Source organism: Musca domestica, unplaced genomic scaffold (assembly GCF_030504385.1).
Source record: "Musca domestica strain aabys unplaced genomic scaffold, Musca_domestica.polishedcontigs.V.1.1 17, whole genome shotgun sequence".
In the NCBI taxonomy this organism is placed as follows: Eukaryota; Metazoa; Arthropoda; class Insecta; order Diptera; family Muscidae; genus Musca; species Musca domestica.
Window position 1 is genome coordinate 11,033,601 of NW_026712230.1, and position 25,194 is coordinate 11,058,794.

At 35.3% G+C, this 25,194-nt stretch overlaps 2 protein-coding genes across 2 annotated transcripts; both read left to right on the top strand.

Moving 5' to 3' along the window:
* The first annotated feature begins 3,642 nt into the window (after positions 1 to 3,642).
* On the top strand, positions 3,643 to 7,668 carry LOC131801646 (uncharacterized). The gene is made up of 5 exons (XM_059120528.1): positions 3,643 to 3,894; positions 3,970 to 4,250; positions 4,312 to 4,412; positions 7,233 to 7,389; positions 7,470 to 7,668. Exons 2-5 carry the CDS (start codon positions 4,127 to 4,129, stop codon positions 7,550 to 7,552), a joined length of 465 nt encoding a protein of 154 aa, XP_058976511.1. The 5' UTR covers positions 3,643 to 3,894; positions 3,970 to 4,126; the 3' UTR covers positions 7,553 to 7,668.
* A 6,108-nt stretch (positions 7,669 to 13,776) lies between these two features.
* On the top strand, positions 13,777 to 24,098 carry LOC105261496 (uncharacterized). The gene is made up of 4 exons (XM_011292154.3): positions 13,777 to 14,510; positions 14,696 to 14,796; positions 14,879 to 15,035; positions 23,533 to 24,098. The coding sequence occupies exons 1-4, from the start codon at positions 14,375 to 14,377 to the stop codon at positions 23,643 to 23,645; spliced, it is 507 nt and encodes a 168-aa protein (XP_011290456.2). The 5' UTR covers positions 13,777 to 14,374; the 3' UTR covers positions 23,646 to 24,098.
* The last annotated feature ends 1,096 nt before the right edge of the window (positions 24,099 to 25,194 follow it).

Sequence of the window (25,194 nt, forward strand, 5' to 3'; positions counted from 1 at the left end):
AACCCTAAACACTTTGAGAGATATTTTGCAACATTACATATAATGTTTTGAAAATATATAAATTGCGTTTGATTGATTCAAGAATCATGGGTATTGTATTAAATAAAATTAGCGGCGTTTGCAGGTTAGTTATCAGAAGTACTTAGAGAAAATCGGAAATTCATTTCACCTTCCCCTTGTGCACGAAAAGAGTACAATTCTAAGTTGATTAAGTGATGTCCATCTCTCTGTCTGTCTGTCCGTCTTTCTGTCTGTTGTAATCACGCTATCTTTCGAATGAATTGAGACAGAAGGCTAAATTTTTGCACACATTTTTATTATACCCTCCACCAAAAAAAATATGGAGGGTATATTAAGTTCGTCATTCCGTTTGTAACTCATCGAAATAATCATTTTAGACCCAACAAAGTATATATATTCTTGATCAGAATAAAAATTCTAAGACGATTTAGCCCTGTCCGTCCGTCTGTCCGTCTGTTGTAATCACGCTACAGTCTAAACGAATTAAGATAGGAAGCTAAAATTTTGCACAGATCTCTCTTTTGTCTGCAGGCAGGTCAAGTTCGAAGATGGGCTATATCGGTCCACGATATCGTATAGCCCCCATATAACGGTACCCCCGATATTCGGTATTTTGATGATGCTAGCCACATTTTTCAATGGAATTGTCTGAAAATCCACACAAGTAATTCCTTGTGGGTACTTTATACCTCGACAGAGAATTATCTATATAGGTCCACAATATCGTATAGCCTCCATATAACGGTACCCCCCGGTATTCGGCATTTTGATGATTTTACCCACATTTTTCAACGGAATTGTCTGAAAATCCACACAAGGTGTTCCTTGTGGGTACCTTATACCTCGGCAGAGAATTATCTATATAGGTCCACGATATCGTATAGCCCCCATATAAAGGTACCCCTGATATTTGGTATTTTGATGATTTTATCAACATTTTCAATGGAATTGTCTGAAATTCCACAAAAGTAGTCCCTTGTGGGCATTTAACCCCACGATATCGTATATCCCCCATATAACTGTACCCCCCCCCCCCCCCCCCCCGGTATTCGGTATTTTGATGATGTTAACCACACTTTTCAACGGAGTTGTCTTAAAATCCACACAAGTAGTTCCTTGTGGGTACTTTATACCTCGACAGAGAATTATCTATATAGGTCCACGATATCGTATAGCCCCCATATAACGGTACCCCGCTATATTAAGTATTTTGATGTATTTACTCACATTTTTTATCGGAATTGTCTGAAAATCCACACAAGGAGTTCCTTGTGGGTACTTTATACCTCGACAGAGAATTATCTATATAGGTCCACGATATCGTATAGCCCTCATATAACGGTACCCCCCGATATTCGGTATTTTTATGATTTTACTCACATTTTTTATCGGAATTGTTTGAAAATCCACACAAGGAGTTCCTTGTGGGTACTTTATATCTCGACAAAGAATTATCTATATAGGTCCACGATATCGTATAGCCCCCATATAACGGTACCCCCCGATATTAGGTATTTTGATGATTTTAGCCACATTTTCCAATCGTATTGTCTGGAAATCCACACACGGAGTTCTTTGTGAGCACTTTACCCCTGAAACGGAATTGTCTATATAGGTCCACAATATCGTATATCCCCCATATAACGGTACTCCCCTATGTTCGGTATTTTGATGATTTTACCCACATTGTTCAACGGAATTGTCTGATAATCCAGACAAGGAGTTCTTTGTGAGTACTTTACTCCCCAAACATAGATTTGTCTAGGTTCACAATAGCGTATATCCCCCCATATAACGGTACCCCCCGATATTCGGTATTTTTATAATTTTAGCCACATTTCCCAATGGAATTATCTGAAAATCCACACAAGGAGTTCCTTGTGAGTACTTTACCCCCCAAACATAGATTTGTCTAGGTTCACAATAGCGTATATCCCCCCATATATCGGCACCTTCTGATATTATGTATTTTAAAGAATTTAACAGAATTTTAAATGGATTTTATTTTTTTTAATATTTTCTAATTCGTTCCAAATGGTGGAGGGTATTCAAAGTTCGGCCCGGCCGAACTTACTGTTTTTTTACTTGTTTTTCCAGTAGGCAGGTTAAGTTCGTAAATGGGCCATGTAGGTCCACGTTTTCATATTGCCCCCATATAACGGTACCTCCGGCGACATTATTCACCGGAATTGTTTCAAATTTGGTATTTGAAGTTCGAAATGGATACTACAGAAACGACTTCGTATAGCCTCCATATAACGGTACCTCAATATATTCGATATTTTGATGATTTTAGCGACATTATTTACCGGAATTGTTTCCAATTTGGTAGTTGAAGTTCGAAATGGATACTACAACCTAAGACAGAAAATTGTCTGTTCAGGTCCATGTCTTCGTAGAGCCCCCATATAACGGCACCTCCCGATATTCGGTATTTTAATGATTTTATGGACATTTTTCATCAGAATTATTTCAAATTTGGTGTTTAAAGTTCGTAATGGTTACTTCAGCCTAAGACAGAAAATGAGCCATGTAGGTCCACGTCTTCGTATAACCTATAACCTCCCAATATTCGGTATTTTGATGATTTTAGTGTCATTATTCACCGAATTTTTTTTCAAATTTGGTATTTAAAGTTCGTAATGGATACTTCAGCCTAGGACAAAAAATGAGCTATGTAGGTCCACGTCTTCGTATAACCCCCATATAACGGTACCTCCCAATATTCGTTATTTTGATGATTTTAGCGTCAAATTACGTATTTAGAGTTCGTAATGGATACTACAGCCTATGACAGAATATTGTCTATGCAGCTCCAGGTCTTCGTATAAGCCTTATATATCCGTACCTCCCTATATTCGGTATTTTAACGAGTTTACCAAGATGTCGAAATTGTTTGAGATATCGAATTTAAAATTCGTAATAGATGCTTTGTCTATGCTGGTCCAGGTCTTCGCACAGCTCCGATATAAAGGTACCTCACTATATACGATATTTTGATGATTTTAGCTACATTATTCACCGTTGACTTCAAGTTTTCAATTTGAATATGGTAATGCTTATGACAAAAAACGGCTATATAGGTCCACTTCGTATAGATATAACGCTATATTCGGTATTTTTAAAATTTTAACAGAATTTTTTAAGGATTTTATTTTTTGAAAATTTCCAAATTCATTCCAAATGGTGGAGGGTATTCAAAGTTCGGCCCGGCTGAACTTAGTGCTTTTTAACTTGTTAAGATTTGAACATAATTTTTAACGGATTTCATTATTTTGAAAATTGCCAAATTCGTTCAAATGGTGGATGGTATTCAAAGTTCGGCCCGCCCGAACTTACAGCTTTTTTACTTGTTTTGTATTATAATGTAGCTAAATCTTATGAAATGTCTTGAAATTTTAGATAATCCAAAACTTTTCAATATCAAAAACGCCATTAATAATATTAAAGTTGTTGTCAAATTTCAAAGGTCTTTTTCAAACATAGCGAACAATTAGGCGGAGATTATCTATGAGTGCAAAATGTGAAAACATTTGACTTCAGAATGCCAAACCCTTGTGGGGGTTTGGCAAACGCTTGCCTAGTATTCACGCTCCAAGTTGGAATTTGATACCTTCACTAACAATGCGGTCCTTTTCGAAAACAATGAATTAACTGTTGATTTTTGATACGAAATTTAAGAATGCACTTTCGGTCGCCATGCTCCATATATAAATATGATTTGTGGATGGCAGTTTCCTGATAACGAAGCGGTCTATTTTGTGTCAAAACATAATTGGTTTATGCGACTTGATGGAACTATATACGAGTACATAAAAGGCTTTTCTAAAATATATAAAAATAAAAAGAAGCCATAAACAAACACTGGCTTGTGTGAGTGCTTTAAATAATTACCCTGTGGGAGAAAACTTTCCACATATGAATTTAATATTCATTCTTTTTTTCTAGGGAATCTTGAAGTCAACCTTTGTGAGCCTCAGATGCATTTCAAAATCTTTTCTGATAACAAAATCCCCAAGCATCGGAAATTTATTTTGAAATACAAAGTGCCAGTATTTTGCAGATTATTGAAGAGAAGCAATCTATAAACCATAGCAAATTAAATATGGCCTGCTCAAGTCACAGAAATCTGAGTTTATTGGTGGGATGGCTTAATGTCATACTGCCTGTCTTGTCAACAATTGCAATATTGGTGTCTTGGTTGATATACGATACACCAGAAACGAAGGGTATGAATAAAGAGAATAACTATGTGATAAGTCGATGACTTTTGTTGTTTTTTTTTTTAAGGTGACTCCCAAAGATATGCTGCATTGTTGCTGGCATTAATTTTCACCTACTTGATATTGTGGTTCATATTGTCGGTACTGCTGACTAAAGGCATTTATGAGGTAAGTTGTAAAATTGGCAATATTTTCTTCTTGGTTATAATTTGGTTAGTGCGAATAACAATAATTTAAAAGATACCATTTTCGACAGTTGGTGAAGTATAGGTCGGGTTTACCAAATATGTACAAATAGCCATTGGCTGTAAATATTTAATCGGTGCCAATTATAATATATTTGTTGAAGGTTTGAATGACCATTTAAATCCTATACATGTATCAATATTTTCTCAACACAAACCTAACTTGGGGATTATTTTATAATTCTGTATGAATTTTTCTGCCTAATTGTTTCATTTCGTTTATATCATTTTATAATTATATTAACACCTCAAATATTTCGATTCAAATTCTGTTTTAGTTATTTGGAGTCGATCTAGCCATGTTCGGGTCTGTCTGACTGACTGATGCACACCATAACTCTCGAAGGAACTATAGTAGAGTACAACTTTACCTGTTGTAATATTTATACCCTACACCACAAGGTGGTCAGGGTATTATGACTTTGTGCATTTGTTTGTAACAGGCAAAAGGAAACGAGACCCATAGTTCCTTTTGATGATGTGCATAGAATCATATTCTGAGTCGATTTATGCATGTCCGTCCGTCTGTCTGTCCGTCTGTCCATGTATTTTTGTAAACAAAGTACAGTTTGCATTTATTGTCCTATCCAGATGAAATTTTGCACAAATCATTTGTTTCGCCCAAGGACGAACCCTATTGAAATTGGAGATAATCGGTCAAAATTTAAATATTGCTCCCATATATATCTTCGTCCAATTTTCCAAATAAATAAATTGATCAAAATCGGTTCAGATATAGCTATAGCTCCCATATTTATTGTTCATCCGATTTGTTATTTTTGTAACAACAATATTTGGGGAAAAATATCAAATACAGCTCAGAAATACATTTGCTAAATTTTGTTGAGATCGGTTCCGATTTGGATATAGCTCCCATATATTTTTTATCCGATTTCAAATTAATTGTGCATAAAAACTTTTAATGGTTATGTGGAGCTCGACTAAATTAGCAAAGTGGTGTAGGGTATCATAAAGTCGACCCGCCCAACTTTAAGACTTTCTTTACCGGTACTTTGTTTACAAAAATACATGGACAAACTGACAGACGGACGGAGTGAAATGCATAAATCGACTCAGAATGTGATTCTATGCAGATCATCAAAAGGAACTATGGGTCTATTTCGTTTCCTTTTGCCTGTTACAAACAAATGCACAAAGACATAATACCTGACCACCTTGTGGTGTAGGGTATAAAAAAGCAACGGCTATAGTCGTGGGGCAACGGCTATAGTATGTTAGAAGCCCCCGTATGATCAAATCCTTTTTGCAAGATTTCGCTTCTGAAATTATGTCCTAGAGCATTTTCCAGATATTACCCTTAGCTTTTTGACCAGGGTTATTTGCCCAATATTTACACACTCCTCCGTGTTGTTAGTTGTTGTGGTCCATTCTACAGCTGAGTATAATCTAATGGCCATCAAAAATGCTAGACTTCTTCGCTGTCCTTAACTCTCTTCTCAGGCAAAATTCCGTGTCGATTGGTTTCAATTGTGTGATCTGGAACATTTTTCTGTTTTTGGTTTGTTCGAACCCCTAAATACTTTGCGATCATCTCCAAATGCAAGAGGTCCCTCTGTATCTTCAAATTTAGACTCATCTATATGATTTGCTTGTCTACGATATTTGGCAATATTCGGAAACGAAATCAGCATAAAAAACCAGAAGTTCGCCCTTTGGGTATCTCGGATATCGCCTGTAAGTAATGTTAATATTTTTTCACACAAAAGTAGTGGTCGATTCTACCTGCTGTTCTAAACTCTAACTTCATGTGGATTTCGTGTCCTTTTCTTTCTATTGGCGACCTTTATAACTGCTGCAAATTGAAATTGAAATTTGTCAAAATCGGTCCAGCCATTCTTGAGATATAAGCATTTCAGCTAACATTCCTTTGCTTTGCATATATACACATTGTATATATTTCGCTATATATCCGATATATTTACTGTCGGCATCTACGTAACGGTCAGAATTGACGTTTTCGTCTATTTGTGATTATTTAACACAAATGTCATGGTCTATTTTACCCACTAAATATTACCCGATAACCCGATGACCAATTAGAAGGCCTCTGCCCAACCGTAAGCTCTAGCCCCATGCAAACTTCCGCGTCGGTTGGTCTATAGTTGCGGACTGTAGAGCAACTACAAAATCAGGAAGAGTTGTTGGTCCATTTCAACACCTAAATATTATGCGATCATCTCGAAAAGCAATTGACTTCTATTCTGACCATAACCCCACCTTCATGTAAAATTTCGTGAGGATCGTGCCTTAATTGTGACCTGTAGCGTGATTACAAATTAAAATGGACAGACCGACAGACAGGCGGACGGACGGACATACATAGATAGATCGACTCAGCTCGGCTAGATAGGGAGATACATATATACTTTTCTATGTGGGAAACAAATATTTCGAGGTGTTACATAATTTTTGGCCAAATCAAACTTATAATACCCCCAACATATAGTGTTGTAGGGTATAGTTAGAATCCCGAATATATTTTGCCACATCGATGTATTGTCACAACCATCCTGCTTAACTTTTAATAGACGAACGATATACCTATGTGTGTCCATAGATACCTCAATTCAGCTTGTCGAGATATGATGATCGGTATATCCTTTGGCGGGTCTGGGACCTCTGTTTTCTGTCCATCGATGCACATATACTTTGGATCAACTTTTTAATTCACACATTCAATTGTACCATTTTAATATATTTAGTATATCTTCTGCATTTTTAGAAACGTCACAAACTAATGATCCCTTGGGTTTATTTAACCGGTTTCATCATCTTTGCATTGACATTTTTACTGGTCTATGATATTATCGCAGATGTGATATTGGGTTATTCCTTCATTATATTGCTGTTAAAGTTCATCGGAAACTGTTTGACATTAGGTGAGTTGAAAATAATGCAATTTTATAAAAAAATATATATTTTAATAAATTAAAAATACATAAAAATTCGCTTCTTCCAGGCACTATAGTTTTTGTTTCATATCCAGTCTTTATGTACTATATGAAAATTCGATATAATTGGGATGATCCGGAACTAAAATAAAAGCACCAAAAGTTACTTCAGTTCATATCGACTTATTAATTTGTATAATTATTTTTTTTTTTATTTGGTATTAAGCAATAAATATTTTAACAATAACAAAGTGATTGGAAATGATATATTTTCATTGCTTATATTAAAGGTGCTGTGCAATGGCATCGCTAATTGAAAAAAGATCAGAGATAACAATTTGAACTTTTGATCAGCTTCTTTTACTGGATGTTTAAAAACATTTAATCAACACTTTGCCTACTTCTTTTATGAAATGGAATAACATTTTAAAAAGCTTCTTAAGAATAATACTCTAAGAAGATTTTGAATGTGGTTATTGCAAATAAAGGGTAGGCGCATTTTATTATTCTAAGGAAAAAAAATAATTTTTTAGATATAAGATCGAACGTTTATTTCACAACAAAGATAAAAGTATTCTGTGAGAAAACGGATACAGATACTCCAAAAATACAAAGTTTGAAACAACAAGTAAAAAACATTAAGTTCGGCCGGGCCGAACTTTTAATACCCTAAACCATTGGGTAAAGCAAATATTTTTATATAGAAGTATCTAAATTCATCCATGTTCCATTTTAAACTACAAATACCAATTACCAACAAATACAAACCAACAGTTAAATTTTTCAAAAAAATAACAAGTAAAAAGTCTGTAAGTTCGGCCGAGCGAACTTTGAATACCCTCCACCATTTGGAACGAATTTGGCAATTCTCAAATATCGGGAGGTACCGTTATATGGGGGCTATACGAAGACGTGGACCTGCACAGACAATTTTCAGTCATAGGCTGTATCATGCATTACGAACATCAGACACCAGATTTGAAACCGTTCCGGTAAATAATGTCGTAAAAATGAACAAAGTACCGAGTATCGGGAGGTACCGTTATATGGGGGCTATACGAAGACGTGGACGTGCACAGTCAATTTTCAGTCATAGGCTGTAGCATGCATTACAAACTTCAAACATTAAATTTGAAACAATATCATTGAATAATGTCGCTAAAATTATCAAAATACAGAATATCGGGAGGTATGGGGGCTATATTTCGAGGTGTTACAAACGGAATGATGAACTTAATATACCCTCCATACTATGTTGGAGGGTATAAAAATGGCTGTAAGTTTGGCCGGGCTGAGCTTTGAATACACTCCACCATATGGAAAGAATTTGGCAATTTTCAAAAAAAAAAAAAAAAAAAAAAAAACAAGTAAAAAGCTGGAAGTTCGGCCGAACTTTGAATACCCTCCACTATTTGGAACAAATTTGGTAATTTTCAAAAAAAAGTAAAATCCGTTAAAAATTTTATTAAGACCTTAAAAATACTGAATGTAGCCGTATATTAGGGTCTGTAGGAGGACGTGGACCTGCATAGGCAACTTTTGTCTTAACTATTACAATATTCCAAAGCGAAACTTGAAAAAAATCTGTTTATAATGTAGCTACAATCATCAAAATACCGAATATAGGGAGGTACAATGGGAGTTATAAAACGTGGACCTGCACAGACAATTTTCAGTCATAGGCTGTAGTATTCATTACGAACTTCAAATACTAAAGTTGAAACAATTACGGTAAAAATGGTGCTAAAATCATCAAAATACCGAATATCGGGAGGTACCGCTATACGGGGGCTATACGAAGACGTGGACCTACATGGCCTATTTCATGTGTTAGGCTATAGTATCTGTTACGAATATAAAATACCAAATTTGAAAGAATTCCGGTGAATAATGTCGCTAAAATCAACAATGTACCAAATATCGGGAGGTACCGTTATATGGGAGCTATACGAAGACGTGGACGTGCACAGACAATTTTTTTAGCATGCATTACAAACTTGAAATATTAATTTTGAAACAATACCATTGAATAATGTCGCTAAAATCATCAAAATACCTAATATAGGGAGGTTCTGTTATATGAGGACTATACCAAAACGTGGACCTACATGCCCCATTTTCAATACCAAAAGTCCTGCAGACATAATATACATTTGAAAAAAAAAATTATTAATCGTTCGGAAGCTAGAGTGATTTCCACAGATGGACAGACGGACGGGCATCGCTAAATCGACATAGAATTTTATGCTGATTAAGAATATATATACTTTGTGGGGTCTAAAATGTATAATTCGAGGAGTTACAAACGGAATGACAACCGTAATATAAAGTGAGTGAGTCCGTAATATGGGGGTCATACGAAAAAGGCTACCCATTTAGACAACTTTATACTAGCAGGATTGTTATCTATTGCAAGTCTTAAATGCCAAATTTGTATGTGACAAGGATTATCAAAATATCTATTATTAGTGGGTTTCATTATATGGCGTCTAAAGGAAAACATGGGCCTAGATATTCAATGATCTGTCCCTGGAGCGAAAATCCATTAAGAGCTACAAATACCAATTTTTAGACAAATCAGGATAATTTGACAAAAATCATCCGAATATCGGGAGGTACCATTATGTGGGGCTATACAAAAACGTGGACATATACATACAATGTTTCGCCAGCGGAGCTAGAACCCATTGTGACTTACAAATACCAATTTTCAGACAAATCCGTAGAAAAATGTGTCAAAATTCATGAAAATATCCAATTTCGGAAGGTACCGTTATATGGCGGCTATACGAAAATATGGACCTATACATACAATGTTCCGTCACCCGAACTAGAACCCATTATGACCTACATATACCAATTTTTAGACAAATCCTTGGAAAATGTGGCGAAAATCATAAAAAATACCGAATATCGTGAGGTACCGTTATATGGCGGCTATACCAAAACGTGGAACGATATATATCTCATTTTCAATACCAACCATCCTAGACACAATACAAATTGTTCTGCCAAATGTTGACGCTCTACGTGATTTCAACAGACAGACAGACGGACAGACGGATGGAATTTTATTGTAATCGTGAATATATATATTTTTATGGGGTATACGTTGAATATTTAGGGATGTCAAAGTTAATATACCTCCTATTCAAGGTGTAGGATATAAAAACATATCATCTCAGCAAAAATTCTCAATTGGAAGTAATGATTTAGTAACTACTTTTTATACCCTCCACCAAAAAAGGTATGGAGGGTATATTAAGTTCGTCATTCCGTTTGTAACTCATCGAAATTATCATTTTAGACCCAACAAAGTGTATATATTCTTGATCAGCGTAAAATTCTAAGATGATTTAGCCCTGTCCGTCCGTCTGTCCGTCTGTTGTAATCACGCTACAGTCTAAACGAATTAAGATAGGAAGCTAAAATTTTGCACAGATCTCTCTTTTGTCTGCAGGCAGGTCAAGTTCGAAGATGGGCTATATCGGTCCACGATATCGTATAGCCCCCACATAACGGTACCCCCGATATTCGGTATTTTGATGATTTTAGCCACATTTTTCAATGAAATTGTCTGAAAATCCACATCCTCGGCAGAGAATTGTCTATATAGGTCCACAATATCGTATATCCCCACATATCGGTACCTTTTTATATTAGATATTTTAAAGATTTTAGAAGAATTTTTAATGGATTTTATTTTTTTTTGGAAAATTTTCTAATTCGTTCCAAATGGTGGAGGGTATTCAAAGTTCGGCCCGGCCGAACTTACTGCTTTTTTACTTGTTACTTATCAAACGGATAAGAAAAATTATATATTAAAATTTGGAATGTTATTAAAATAGTTCAAAGCTACCAAGTGGTCGCTACTTCGTCCGCGAAAAGTCCACTTTAAAATTTTGGATTTGTTCCAACAGTTCGTGTTCGGCTTTTTTGTACCCAAAATGCATAATATGTTCAGTTTGATAAAATGTATTAATCAAAACTTCACGCATCATATTTTTATTTATTTTTTAAGTTTTTCCTTATTTTTTTTATGTTTGCCGAGGAGAAGTAACACCATTTCACAATGGACCCACATCCAATTTTTCTGTTCAAAACTATTTCAATGTCTCCTTATGTTCATCCAAAGAAACCAACAGTGACCTCAATATAAAATTTCAGCTCTATCCCTTCACCCAATCTCAAAACCACCACCAGATACCAATAGAGACCCCAATATCAAATTTCGGGACTCCAGCTCTTTAATTTCGCCTATTACCAATTTTAGTACCATTAAGTACAATTATAGTACGCATATCCCAAAACCAGTTCTTTTGTCAACCACAGACACCAACAGTGACATTCATAGTGACATAGTGACATTCAGGATTCCACATCTATCCCTTCACTCAATATCAGATTTAGTACCATTTAGTACTTATCGTGCAATTATAGTACATATTTCCAAAAATCATTTCCATATCTCAACATCAGATACTAACAGAGAACTCAATATCAAGTTTCGGGATTCCAGCTCTATTGCTGTAGCCAATGCCAAATTTAGTACAATTTCGTACAATTAAAGTACACATTTCCTTTATATCTCAATTCCAGATACCAACAGAAACCACAATATTAAATTGGAGGACTCCATTCCTGTGTCTTTACCCAATTCTAAATTGAGTACAATGTAGTACTTTTCGTACAAATATAGTACGATTTTCGAAACCACCTCCCTATGTCCACGCTACACATTAACAGGGACCTCAATACCAAATTTCAGATTTCAATCACTATCTGTTAACCTAATGACTAATTGTACCAAATACAGTACTTCTTAGTACTTTTCGTGCACTTGTAGCACCCATTTTCAAAACCACTGTGACAGGTTTCGAAATATCCAGACAATCCTATGTTGCTGCGATAATTATCCGGACTAGGTACCATAACCCCGAGTAGTGTTCCAGGGACGCAGAAGTGGATACATGTGAGAATCGTACCAGTTCTCCTAGTACAGAGCAGTCCGGAACAAGGATCAGAACGTCTCAGGCGACCCCAGATATGGATGTGCTGCTACTTTTCCTGATTGATTGTTTATCTAGCCCTCCAAGACCATGCTAAAAATGTAGTAGAGTGTTTTTTATATTACCTTTTAATGGTTTATTAGTGTCGTATAGCTCCAATTGTTTGCATGGTTGGAGTGATTACATAAATTTCCATTCTAAATGTAGGGTGTCTTATATTCGGCCCCGTTCGACTTTTGTTTTTATACCCTTCACCATTCTATATACCCTCCATAGAATGGTGGAGGGTATAAAAAAAAACAAAAGTCGAACTTTATCATTCCGTTTGTAACTCCTCGAAATATTCATGATAGACCCTACAAAGTATATATATTCTGGATCAGCGTAAAATTCTAAGACGATCTAACGATGTCCGTCTGTCTGTTGTAATCACGCTATCTTTCGAACGAATTAAGATAGAAGGCTAAAATTTAGCTTACATGCATAGTTTACCAGTAGGAAGATTAAATACGTAAATAGGCCATGTTGGTCCACGTTTTCGTATATCCCTCATGGGTACTACAGCCTATGACAAACATTTTTGTATGCAGCCTATGACAAACATTTTTGTAGCCCCCATATGGCGGTAGCTCCCGATATTCGGTATTTTGATGATTTCAGCAACATTATTTACCGGAATCGTTTCAAATTTCGTATTAGGAGATCTTAATGGTTACTACAACCTATGACAAAAAAATTCGTATGTAGGTTCACGTTTTCGTATAGCTCCGATATAACGGTACCTCCCTATATATGGTATTTTCATGATTTTAGCGACATTATTCACCGGGATTGTTTCAAATTTGGTATTTGAAGTTTGTAATGGGTACTACAGCCTATGACAAAAAAATTCGTAAGCAGGTCCACGTCTTCATATAGTCTCCATTCATTTAAGTAGTAGTTTCTTGTTTGAAAAGTTTTTTTTTTTTTTTGAAAAATTTCAAGTTACTTCCAAATGGTGGAGGGTATTTAAAGTTCGACCTGCCCGAACATAGCTGCTTTTTTACTTGTTTTTTCACATTTGCTTTGTTTAAGATACAAGTGGGTCGCCTGAAACAAGAATTTGACTTGTTAGTAATTGAATAACAAATTTTTGCAAACTTGTTGACGCCTATATCCACACGTTTGCAAGCTATTATCTTTTCTTTCCCTACATCCCCTATTCAGCTATGTCTGCGGTGAGTGCCCAAAGCTCAAAACGATTTGAATGAAAAACTAATTCCAAGGCTAAACTGTTGTTTAAATTGTTCCATTTAAGTGTCATTGTAGGCAAAACCATATAAATAAACACTGAGTACATAATAGCTTTATTTAGAAAAAAGAAATCCAGGACTGATGATGCTGTCGATATTTTGCTCAAGCAACAGTTGTCCTTTGTCATCGTCGACAATTTGAAATTCGAGGGATATTTATTGTCTAGTGATTCATGGTATTCAGGCACACTTTTTCTCTTCGTCTTCGTCTTCTCAATCATCTCCGAGACGAGACAAGTGACAAAAACAACTTGAAGACAGAAAGCCATACTCCCTAAGAAGGATAAATATTCCGTTGCGAAGGATACACGCAGAGATGAAAAACAAATACAAAATAAAACACTCTTCGCTAATGGCATCACTGTCGTCGCGTCAGGGTGAACCGTGTGTGTGTGTGTGGGGGGAGAGTGTGCGTATGTGTGTCGCCAAAAAAATAAAACTCACAAAAATTCCCATGCGACCATAAATGTGTATGGGAGTGAGTGCGTCTGTGTGTGTGTGTGTGACTGTTTGGCTATAATCCTTGGTGTAAAATCTCTAGAAGCCAGTCAGTGTTTATATGACCGTGTTCGGGGTTCCATCATTGTTAAAAACGGAACAAAAAATTGCAGTGAAAATAAGTTATCGTAAATTTAGGAAAAAAAAAAAAACAACGATAATAAAACTCGACAAATGCGTTGCCTTAATCTAAGAACCCTCAGCCTGTTGATCGGATGGTTACATTTGGTGTATGCCACAACGGCTATAGCGGGGGCGATATATTTTGACTATTATGCCAAACAGAAATTGGCTAATACATCGAAATACGGTAGGAGTCGAGAATTTAAATTTCCGGCACTGTCGTAAATGAAACATTTTTGGAACAGAAAGTTTTCAATCTATCATTTGTTTGAACCTTAAGTGCATAACTTTAAAAATGTTTATAGGATTTACCAGTGTGTTAGTGCATATCTTAAAAATACATCTTAATCAATATTTTCTTTGTGTTCTTAGATGAATTTGTCCAGGTCGAAACTATTGTCCTGGTTCTCTATCTCCTGCTCAATGTTTCACGCGTTATTATTTCGGTTTGTTTAATTAAGGGAATCATGCAGGTGAGCTCTAAACAAACGTATTTTTTTTTTCAAAAGAATTTAAAATATTATCATTCGCTTTGTTGTTGCTCACTTTCTTTAGAATAATCGTGAACTAATGGTTCCCTTTGTCTATGGCCAATGTGTGATTTTGGTTATGTTTGTCAGTTTGGTCATCATCGATGCCCTGTATGACCTCAAGAATGGCAAAGATGAACCCTACAGTTTCTTGGATCTGGTATTGGATCTTTCGTATGCATGTAAGTAGTAATCGAAACTAAATAATTGTATAATTATAATGGTGTTAAAAACAATTAAAAAAAAATTAAGTTTGGGCGGGCCGAACTTTAAATACCTTTTTATATAAAAGTATCTAAATTGAAACGTGTTCCGCTTAAAACACCGTTTGGATAATGCTGTTAAATTTTTCAAAAAAACCATAAAGTGGGTGTATGAAGGCCGTACCAAAACGGGAACCTCCATAGACAATTTTATACTTTAAGGGTTGTCATCTACCAAACATTCTTAAATACCAAATTTGAAACAATTTTCTGGATAAATGTGACTAGGATTATCAAAATACCGAGTGTCGGTGGGTATCGTTATATGTGAGCAATAAGAAAAGGTTGAACTAAATACCGTGAAATACAATTATCAATTTTTAGACAAATCCGTGAAAAAATGTGGCAAAAATCAATAAAAAAAAAGAAAATACTGAATATCCGGAGGTATCGTTATATGGGAACTATACAAAAACGTGGACCCATATATACAATGTTTCGGTACCGGAGCTAGGACCCATAATGAGCTACAAATATTGCGATCCGTTAAAAAATGTGGCGAAAATCATCAAAATATCGAATACCATTATAAGGCTATACAAAAACGTGGATCTATATATACAATGTTGTGCCACACGAGCTAGAACCCATTATGACCAACAAATACTAATTTTTTGAAAAATCCGTGGAAAATGTGGCAAAAATCATCAAAATACCGAATATCGGGAGGTACCGTTATATGGGGCTATACAAAAACATGGACCTATACATAAAATGTTTCGGCACCGGAGCTAGAACCCATTATCACCTATCTTTTTGACAAATCTCTGGGAAAATGTAGCATAAAAATACTGAATATCGAGAGGTACGGTTATATGGCGTTGTATGACCATTATGACCTACAATTCCATAAAAAAAGTGGGGCGAAACTCATCAGTGCGCCTTAAGTCGGGAGGTACCGTTATTTGACGGCTATTCCAAAACGTGGACCGATATATCTCATTTTTAATACCCACCATCCTAGCCACAATAGGAATTCTTCTGCTCTACATCAAATAATTTGGACTGTATCATGATTTCAACAAACAGACCGACGCGCAGAATTGTACGCATTGAATTGTATGCTCATTATGAATATATATCTATTTTATGGGGTCTACGATGAATATTTAATGATGTTAGACAAAGTTAATATATCCTGCTTTCAAGGTGGAGGGTATAAAAATCCGATGAGCAACAAGGTCATAGTTTAGACCTGACATAACTTTTTATAACGCCACCACCAACGCACGCACTTTGTCACTTCAAAATATTCACTTTATCCTCCCGTTTTCCCATAGCAATGGCATCTCAAGAAATTTATCTAGGTACCCAGCAAAAACTTGGGTGCTGTATAAACCCTTTAAATGTAATGTAAATAGACTACATACTGCATTCTTAGCATTAATGAGTGGGCCGATATCTACCATCTTCACAATAGACCTTTTGCTAGGAAAAATATTAGAATGTTTGAAGTTAAAAATGAATCAGGAATTAAGTGGGAATTAATTCCCACTTTATGAGTGGTACAATTATTCAAAAAGATGACCCCTTGTGTTGAGGTAAGAGGAGCGTTCCGTTTTATATCATACCCTACACCACAAGGTGGTAAGAGTATTATGTATTTGTGAATTTGTTTGTAACATGCAAAAGGAAACGACATAGGCCCCTAGTTCCTTTTGATGACCTGCATAGAATCACATTCTGAGTCGATTTATGAATATCCGCCCGTCCGTCTGTCCATGTATTTTTGTGAACAAAGTACAGTTCGAATTTATTACCAGATCCAGATTAATTTTTGCACAAATCATTTGTTTGTCGATTTAGCAATGTCCGTCCGTCTGTCCGTCTAAATTAAATTTGGTATTTGAAGTTTGTAACGAATACTACATCCTATGACAGAAAATTGTCTGTGCAGGTCCACGTCTTCGTATAGCCACATATAACGGTGCCCCCCGATTTTCGGTATTTTGATGATTTTAGCGACATTATTTACCGGAATTGTTTCAAAATTCGCATTTGAAGTTCGTAATGGATACTACAGCCTATGCAAGAAAATTGTCTGTGCAGGTCCATGTTTTATAACTCCCATGGTACCACCCAATTTTTATCGGATTTTTTTGAAAATTGCCAAATTTGTACCAAATCGTGGAGGGTATTCAAAATTCGGTCCGGCCAAACTTACAGCTTTTTTACTTGTTTTTTTATTTTTCGTATTTGAGTCTTGTAAGGTCCTAAAGTTACCTATGCCGGTCTACATCTTCGTATAGACCCCAACATAACGGTTAAATTCAGTATTTTTAAGATTTTAACAATGAATTTAATTAATGTTTTATACTAGCCAACTTCTAGTTATATCGACAATAGAATCTGTACACTGGGATCCTTTCATAAAAAAAATAGATAACGAGTTCTCTAAGCACCCACAAACTTCAAGTTGAAACCAAGAGTGGTTAAATTTCGGCTGTTTATTGTATTTACCCTCGGGGTTTAAATTGTATACACTCGATGACAATCATGTTCTAAAAATTATAACAGAGGCCGGCTTAGGATCACTTGAGTGAGTGTAGTAAGGTCGATGGTATTCGAGTAACCGTAATGATTAACATTCGTTGGCTTGTTGACAATTCGTGATTCGCGATTAGATGTATTCGGGCTGATGTTGTCGGCTTGATGCCAACCTGCTTGATGGTTATACAAGGTGGCGCAGAAGTAATCCTCCTTAGGAGCCAATCGTAACATTTATAACATTTTCAGATAGGATAGGCAAGAAGTACAGGCCAAATTTATTGTCCGATCCAGACAATTTAACACATGTCACTTGTTTGACCCGATTTCGTCAGATTGGCCTTTTATTGTGCACCAATCGTGTATTATCGCCCCAAATAGTATATATATGTCTATAGCACCAAATTGATCCTGAAAATTTGTTTGAAATCGGTTCAGATATAGCTATGGCTCCAATATATATTTATTACCCGACTTGTTATGTTTTTCTTCCGCGTAATAGGGTATAGGATATCATATAGTCGGCTCCGCCCGACTTTTGGACCTTCCTTACTGGTTGCTATTTGCTTTTGTTATTACATTATGACAGTTGTTGTTAATATGGGCATCAGAACTCTAGGAGACAATTCCTTCGAATTCGGTCCGAAAACTGTTAGAGTCGGCAAAAAATTAAGAAATGCGCATGATTTTACTTCCTTGTTCGGTCGAAAGTCTGCTAAAACTTCAGACTTTCATCCGACAACACGTTAACCACTCCACGGAAGTCGGACCGAATACGCATTCGACATCGGAAGTTTTATCCTACTTTCGGTTTGAACTCGAACAGTTTGGTTCGCTGGGTAGAAGGTTTGAAGACTATTAGGTCGGATGGTATTTGGGTTGTGGTAGTAAGCTTGCTGTATTCTTGCTTATGTGAGACTAGCCAGAGAAACCACCGAGTCACTGTAGCGAAAGATAAGAGAAAGCGAATAAACCGCTGAAACAAACGAACTTTGAAGCCTATTATTTAAAGAAGTAAACGAATAGCGGGTCCTAGCCATCGACTGTATTCGTCATTAGGTAGTACGAACACGAACACATGTGAACGAATGAACACAACACACATGGGTCAACTTTAGCTCTAGAACTTCTAATTCAGATGACAGAGTGAATGAGAATTATTACCTAAATGCTTAATCAAAATGTTGTTTTAAATAATTACAGTTTAATTTGTTCGTTAATATGAGGAAATATATTGAGAGACTTCTCCAAATATTGTTATTGGGTTGACTAATGAATGAAAGAGCTCACTCATATGAGAGAGAGAATGAGAGAGCTTTAAAGATGGTTTAAATTTTAAAATTTAAAATTAATTTTTTAAACTTTAAAAAACAAAACTTTGGATGGAAAAAGAAGTGAAATTTCTTCCAAAAAGACAAAAGATACTTAAAGAGAGTAGGAAATTTCGTAAAAAACTCCATCCGGGGTTGTATCTCTGAGAGTGCTTAAAAAAATAAGTGTTAGAAAATCCGCAATTAAAGCTCTGAAATAACTTGAAATAAATATTCTTCAAAAATCTGGGATTATGCTTCTGAACTAACTTAAAGAAATTCTTTAAAAAATCCACGATTAAAGCCTTAAGAGCGCATGTGAGGGAATGAAAATTTAATAAGAATTTGTACGGGAACATCGCCTCACCTGTCACAGTAATTTTGAGGAATCTATTCGTTGTTGGTTGACCACATCAGCATGTTATTTCTTTAAAGCTAAAGACATTTCAACTTCAATTAAACAGAGCCAGAGTTTCGATTTCCACATAGTAGGGAGTGTACAAATTTCGTCCCCAAAGTATCGCCCACTCAAAAACGGTTGAATGAATTTAAATTTAATTAAGTTAACAACTAATAAAGCACCAAATACTTGACACATCATCGCATTAAACGCCTTGTTGGGCCGATCCACGGTATTCCTGCCTTTGTTTTTGTGCAGACAATGTCATTATTTTGGCATTAAGAAAACTTGACTGACTGACTGACACATCGTCTCCCCCATAGAAAATTATTGTCTAAATGTAAAACAGCCACATAATTATGTTAGTAGAACTACCCCATATGCAGCAATTTAGAGCTACTGGAGAAGTCTATTGGGAGAACGTGAGTGTAAGTGCTCTTAAACGCATTGCTGACATAGTTCGGGTAGGGATTATGTCGTCATCTGTTGTTATCCGTCCGTCCGTCGTCATATGAACTTTGTACACAGCAAGAAGAATATTGAAGTTATTCGGTCATTTTATATGAAGTGTTCTAAATATGAAAGGGAGTGGGTGGATATGCAGTGCATTTTTTTGTGTGTTCATAAGATGGTATCCATTAACGTACATAAACACATCCATACATTGGAGTGGTATTTTTGCTCATTATTACTTTTTTGCTCTGTTTGCAACACTTTAAGATATTCGTGTAATTTACAACAAGAATGTCCATATGCACGTGATTGGCTTACATTTTAAAGCCAATTAAGTCATGACCGCTAAAATAAGGTAAAATTGACATTATTTACATAAAGATTCGGAATTTATCAAAGATTTGAAAATAATGTGCAGTATCTTTCATATTGTGTATAGTACTGAGTTGTACATTTTAAAAAGAAAAAAATAATCATTAGTTTTTTATGCAGTTCTACAAACGAAGTTAAAAACGTTTGAAGTACCGATTTAAAAATTACTCCTGCAAGATGTATTAAAAAGTAAAAAAAAAAACATTAAGTTCGGCCGGGCCAAACTTTTAATACCCTCCACCTTAGGGTAAAGGAAACATAAGAAGAAATGTGGCAAAAACCATTAAAATGCCGAATATCGGGAGGAACCGTTATATGGGGGCTATACCAAATCATGGACCCATACATGCAATGTTTCGCCACCGGAGCTGGAACCCATTATGACCAAAAAATACCAATTTTAGACAAATCCGTTAAAAAATGTGGCAAAAATAATCAAAATATCGAATATCGGGAGGTACCATTATATGGGGGCTATACCAAAACGTGGACCTATACATGCAATGTTTTGCCACACGTACAGGGACCCGTTATGACCTACAAATACCAATTTTCAGACAAATCCGTGAAAAAATGTGGCATAAATCATCAAAATACCGAATATCGGAAGCTACCGTTATATGGGGACTATACTAGAACGTGGACCGATATATCTCATATCATATCTCATATCAATACCAACCATCGTAGACACATTACCAATTGCTCTGCTAAATTTTGGCGCTCTACGTCAAATAATGTGAACCCTCAACCCTCAACCATTTGGAACGAATTTGGAACTTTCCAAGAATCCATTAGAAATTCTGTTAATATCTAAAAATACCGAATGTAGCCGTTATATTGGGGTCTATACGATGACATGGAGCTGCATAGGCAACTTCTGTCATGGCCCATTACAATATTCAAATACGAAATTTGAAAAAAAAATCCGGTGAATAATGTACCTAAAATCGTCGAAATGCCGAATATAGGGAGGAGCTGATATATGGGGACTATACGAAGACCTGGACCTACATAGATAATTTTCTGTCATAAACTTATGTTCCCATTACGAACTCTAAATACGAAATTTAAAACAACTCCGGTGAATAATGTCATAAGTCATCAAAATACCGAATATGTGGAGGGAGGGGGTACCGTTGTATTAGGACGATATCCTGGACTTATATAGACAATATTCTTTCAGGGGTAAAGTGCTGAGAAGGAACTTCTACTGTGGATTTCCATTAAAAAATGCAGCTAAAATCATCAAAATGCCAAATGTAGGTAGGTACCCTTATATGGGGACATATGTAGGGGGTAAAACATTGAGAAGGAGCTCCTTGTGTGGATTTCAGACAATTCAATTAAAAAATGTAGCTCGAATCAACAAAATACCGAATATCGGGGGGTACCGTTATATGGGGGCTATACGATATTGTGTACCGATATAGCTCATCATCGAACTTGAACTGCCTGCAGACAAAAGACTAATCTGAGCAAAATTTTAGCTTCCTATCTTAATTCGTTCTGACTCTAGCGGACAGGTCTAAATCGTCTTAGAATTTTACGCTGATCAAGAATATATATACTTTGTTGGATCTAAAATTATTATTTCGATGAGTTACAAACGAATTTAACACACCCTCCATAGCTCGGGTTCCAGTCTTAATGCGTTGCAGTGAGAAAACGTATATTTTTATTGAATAAACGGAATGAGCTGGAATTTTCAAATTTGGAAAGAGAGTCACTGATGGAGTGCAGGATAGAAGGGTTTGTGAAAATTCGAATCTTAAGGTTAGGAAAAGCTCTAAAATGGTACCATTGGGATTGGGCTAAAATCTTGATATTGAGTGTGAGAGTCAAAGTTGGATGAAGATGGTTTTTTAAATGTGTAATAAGTGTGTGAATTGTATTAAATTGTACTAAATTTGGAACAGATTGGTTTAAGGTGATCGCATGGAGCTGTAATTTTGAAATTATGTATTGGATTCCGGCTTAGTGTTAGAGTTGTTATTAAGGTTTGGTTTTGGAAATGTGTACTATCAGTACACGAAAAGTACTAAATGGTACTAAATTTGGTCTTGGTTGAAGGTTAGGGTCTTTGTTGGTGCCTAGGATTGGGATATTGAGTTGGTTTTGGAAATCTGTACTATGATTGAACATAAAGTACTAAATAGTACAGAATTTGCTGTTGGGTAAATTAATTTCACATATGGAGGTGGTTTTTAAAATCTGGGCTATAATTGTTCGAAAAGTAATAAATGATTTCGAAAAGTACTAAACGGATTTTAGATCACTCTTGGTGTCTAGGATGCTGAGATGTAGATAGTTTTAGATATGCATAATAAATGTCAGTAAGTTCGTTATTGGGTTTATATATGGAGACGTTGAAATAGTTTGGGACAAAAAAAAAATTAGATGTGGGCGCATTGTGCAATGGTTTTGGTAATATCCTCCTCGGTAAACTTCAAATGAAAGATCATGAAGACCTTTTGCTGTAGAAGGTAAACATTTTCCTATTTGAGTACCTAAAAATATTTCATTTCCGCCATATATATATATATATTGTTACGAATATAACTTTAGATTTAAGTTAATTTAGATGAATTCCGTTAATTTAAGAATTTGAATTGTAACGTAAATTTCTACTACGCAGTTTATTTGAATAACTTCACAACAACAACCACTGTATAGATTTTTCTACATCCTTCCATTTCCTCTTTCATTTTCTATTTTGTTGCTGACGTACAATTCTTGTTAAACGTCATCATTGATGATCGCTTAATTCCTCTTTCTTTGTTACCCCCTCGCCTGTGTATGTGTTGTTGTTATTGTTCACTCAATGTAACTTAATATGTGTTCGTTGCATTGGTAGATTGTTCGTAATCTAGGCGTTACCAGATCGTCTAGAAACTTCTGTAGCGACAGGCGAGGCTCATATAAATAGGGGAAATGGAAAGGCAGTTGTCAGTTGTGAATCAGATCGCGAATTGAAACCGTCGAGTGAAGTAAAGTGCAAAGTAAAGTTGTGTGAATAAAATCATTGTAATAATCGTAATCCGAAAGAACCCGCGTTTTATTTGGTACGAGCTGTAACAACGTCTACACGGGATTAAGTAAAATCCAAGAACGTAACAATATATATATATATATATATATATATATATATATATATATATATATATATATATATATATATATATATATATATATATATATATATATATATATATATATATATATGTATATATATATATATATATATATATATATATATATATATATATATATATATATTTACATAGAATATATATATATATATATATATATATATATATATAATATATTTACATAGAATAGATCACACTTTCAATAATAACAAAATTTAAATATTCTTTTATTTTTCTTTCAGCTCTAACTGCACTATTTCTTTGGCCAGTGTTTAAACTGTTCCGCCAAATGGAATATCCAGAGGAAGGTAATCAAACTGCTTTGGTGGATGATAATAATGGCACAGGGGTTTAAAAAAATCATGAAAGATTATCTCACGTTGTGGACTAGCATGACCTCAAAGCAAAACTTGATTGGTCATCCCCCCAAACAGTGCCGTCCAGTTTTATGCAATAAAATCAGAACCACCGAACAACAAAGAAAACGATCATAAAATGGGTCCAGATGCCTGCAAATAGTTTCTATTTGTAAAAAGAGGACAGTATTAGAAAGAACACAAACCATGAGGCTATTTGGGAGGCAACTAAAAAGAAATATTATCAAAACTAAGAAAATACAGCAAAAAAATACAATTCAAATAGAACAGAATGAAATGAAATTCCCACAAGACCAACAAAATATCTTTTATATTTTACTTTATGATGTAGCATTTACATAATTTATATTCTTATAATAAATATTATTACATTCGTATTGAAACATTAATTTTTTATATCGACTGATCGAAATATTGACCACTTGTAACGACGAATTATGAAAAAATACTATATTATAAAACGAATTTTTGAAATAAAAAAGTAAACACTTGTAGATTTTTGTTCTTTAATTGAATAATTTGGGGGGTAAAAAATGAACCAATTCATCGTCGATGAGAACGTTTCTGATTTTGATGCAATTGGAAGAGTTTAGAGAACAAATATGTTATTTCCGAACGAAGAACAGAGGGCATAGGTTTGATTTGTTTAAAAAGACTTTTATGCAATCGAGAATTACTCTCGATTCAATGGCACTTGAATTAATAGCTTAAACGGCCGTCTGATAATCGAAGCATATATGGTATGCTATTACAAAGTTTTCTTACAGATTTCGGTTGCAAGAATCTTAAACTGAAAAACGCTGCAATTGTCATTGAGTTTATATGATTACCCAATTATTGGATAAGGTCAGAATACGCTAATACCGATGCCTTCATCCCTCTTCTTTATGATCAGACCGTCCAGAGGAGGTTCACCACATAATCGGGGTTCCATCGCCGGTATTGTTACATCAATGAAAATGAAGTCGAAAAAGGTAGACATTTTATCACTATTCTGCCACCTTCACCTGAAATATTCCGACTTGTATGTATATCCAGTATTCGTGCATGATCAAAATGCGAAAAGCGCCATCCTCCTACATGCCGTAGTTTTTATTTGAAACAGAGCCAATAGATCCTATGACTCTATGTTTAACATTACGTTCAAAGCAAATCTGAAAATATGACACCATTTTCGTGCACTCGCTGATGTTCCTGCTCCAGTCAAACGATGTTTTGAGATGTTTGATACTCAAAGAAAGGTTTAATGTCTGGGTTCAGGCAGACAAATCTACTAGTACCACTCATTAGCATCATGAGGGCATCGGCATACACTACTCCCTTAATTGTAAGTTGATCGAAACCCATGTATTGCATTTCACTTATCGCCAGAAGCCAAAGCTTACGTGCGTGTATGGTATCCACAACATCTTTGATACTAGATATCAGGTACAGCTCAGAAATAAGTTCTTAAAATTTTAACAATATCGGTTTAGATTTGGATATAGCTCCCATATGTATCTTTATCCGATTTCAGATTTATTGTAC

Bases quoted from the DNA above. Each gene is read 5' to 3' on its own strand.
- LOC131801646 (XM_059120528.1), top strand. From the start codon at position 4,127: ATGGCCTGCTCAAGTCACAGAAATCTGAGTTTATTGGTGGGATGGCTT. The intron at 4,251-4,311 runs GTATGAATAAAG...TTTTTTTTTAAG, and splicing joins CGATACACCAGAAACGAAGG to GTGACTCCCAAAGATATGCT. The intron at 4,413-7,232 runs GTAAGTTGTAAA...CTGCATTTTTAG, and splicing joins TGACTAAAGGCATTTATGAG to AAACGTCACAAACTAATGAT.
- LOC105261496 (XM_011292154.3), top strand. From the start codon at position 14,375: ATGCGTTGCCTTAATCTAAGAACCCTCAGCCTGTTGATCGGATGGTTA. The intron at 14,797-14,878 runs GTGAGCTCTAAA...CACTTTCTTTAG, and splicing joins TAATTAAGGGAATCATGCAG to AATAATCGTGAACTAATGGT. The intron at 15,036-23,532 runs GTAAGTAGTAAT...TTTTTCTTTCAG, and splicing joins ATTGGATCTTTCGTATGCAT to CTCTAACTGCACTATTTCTT.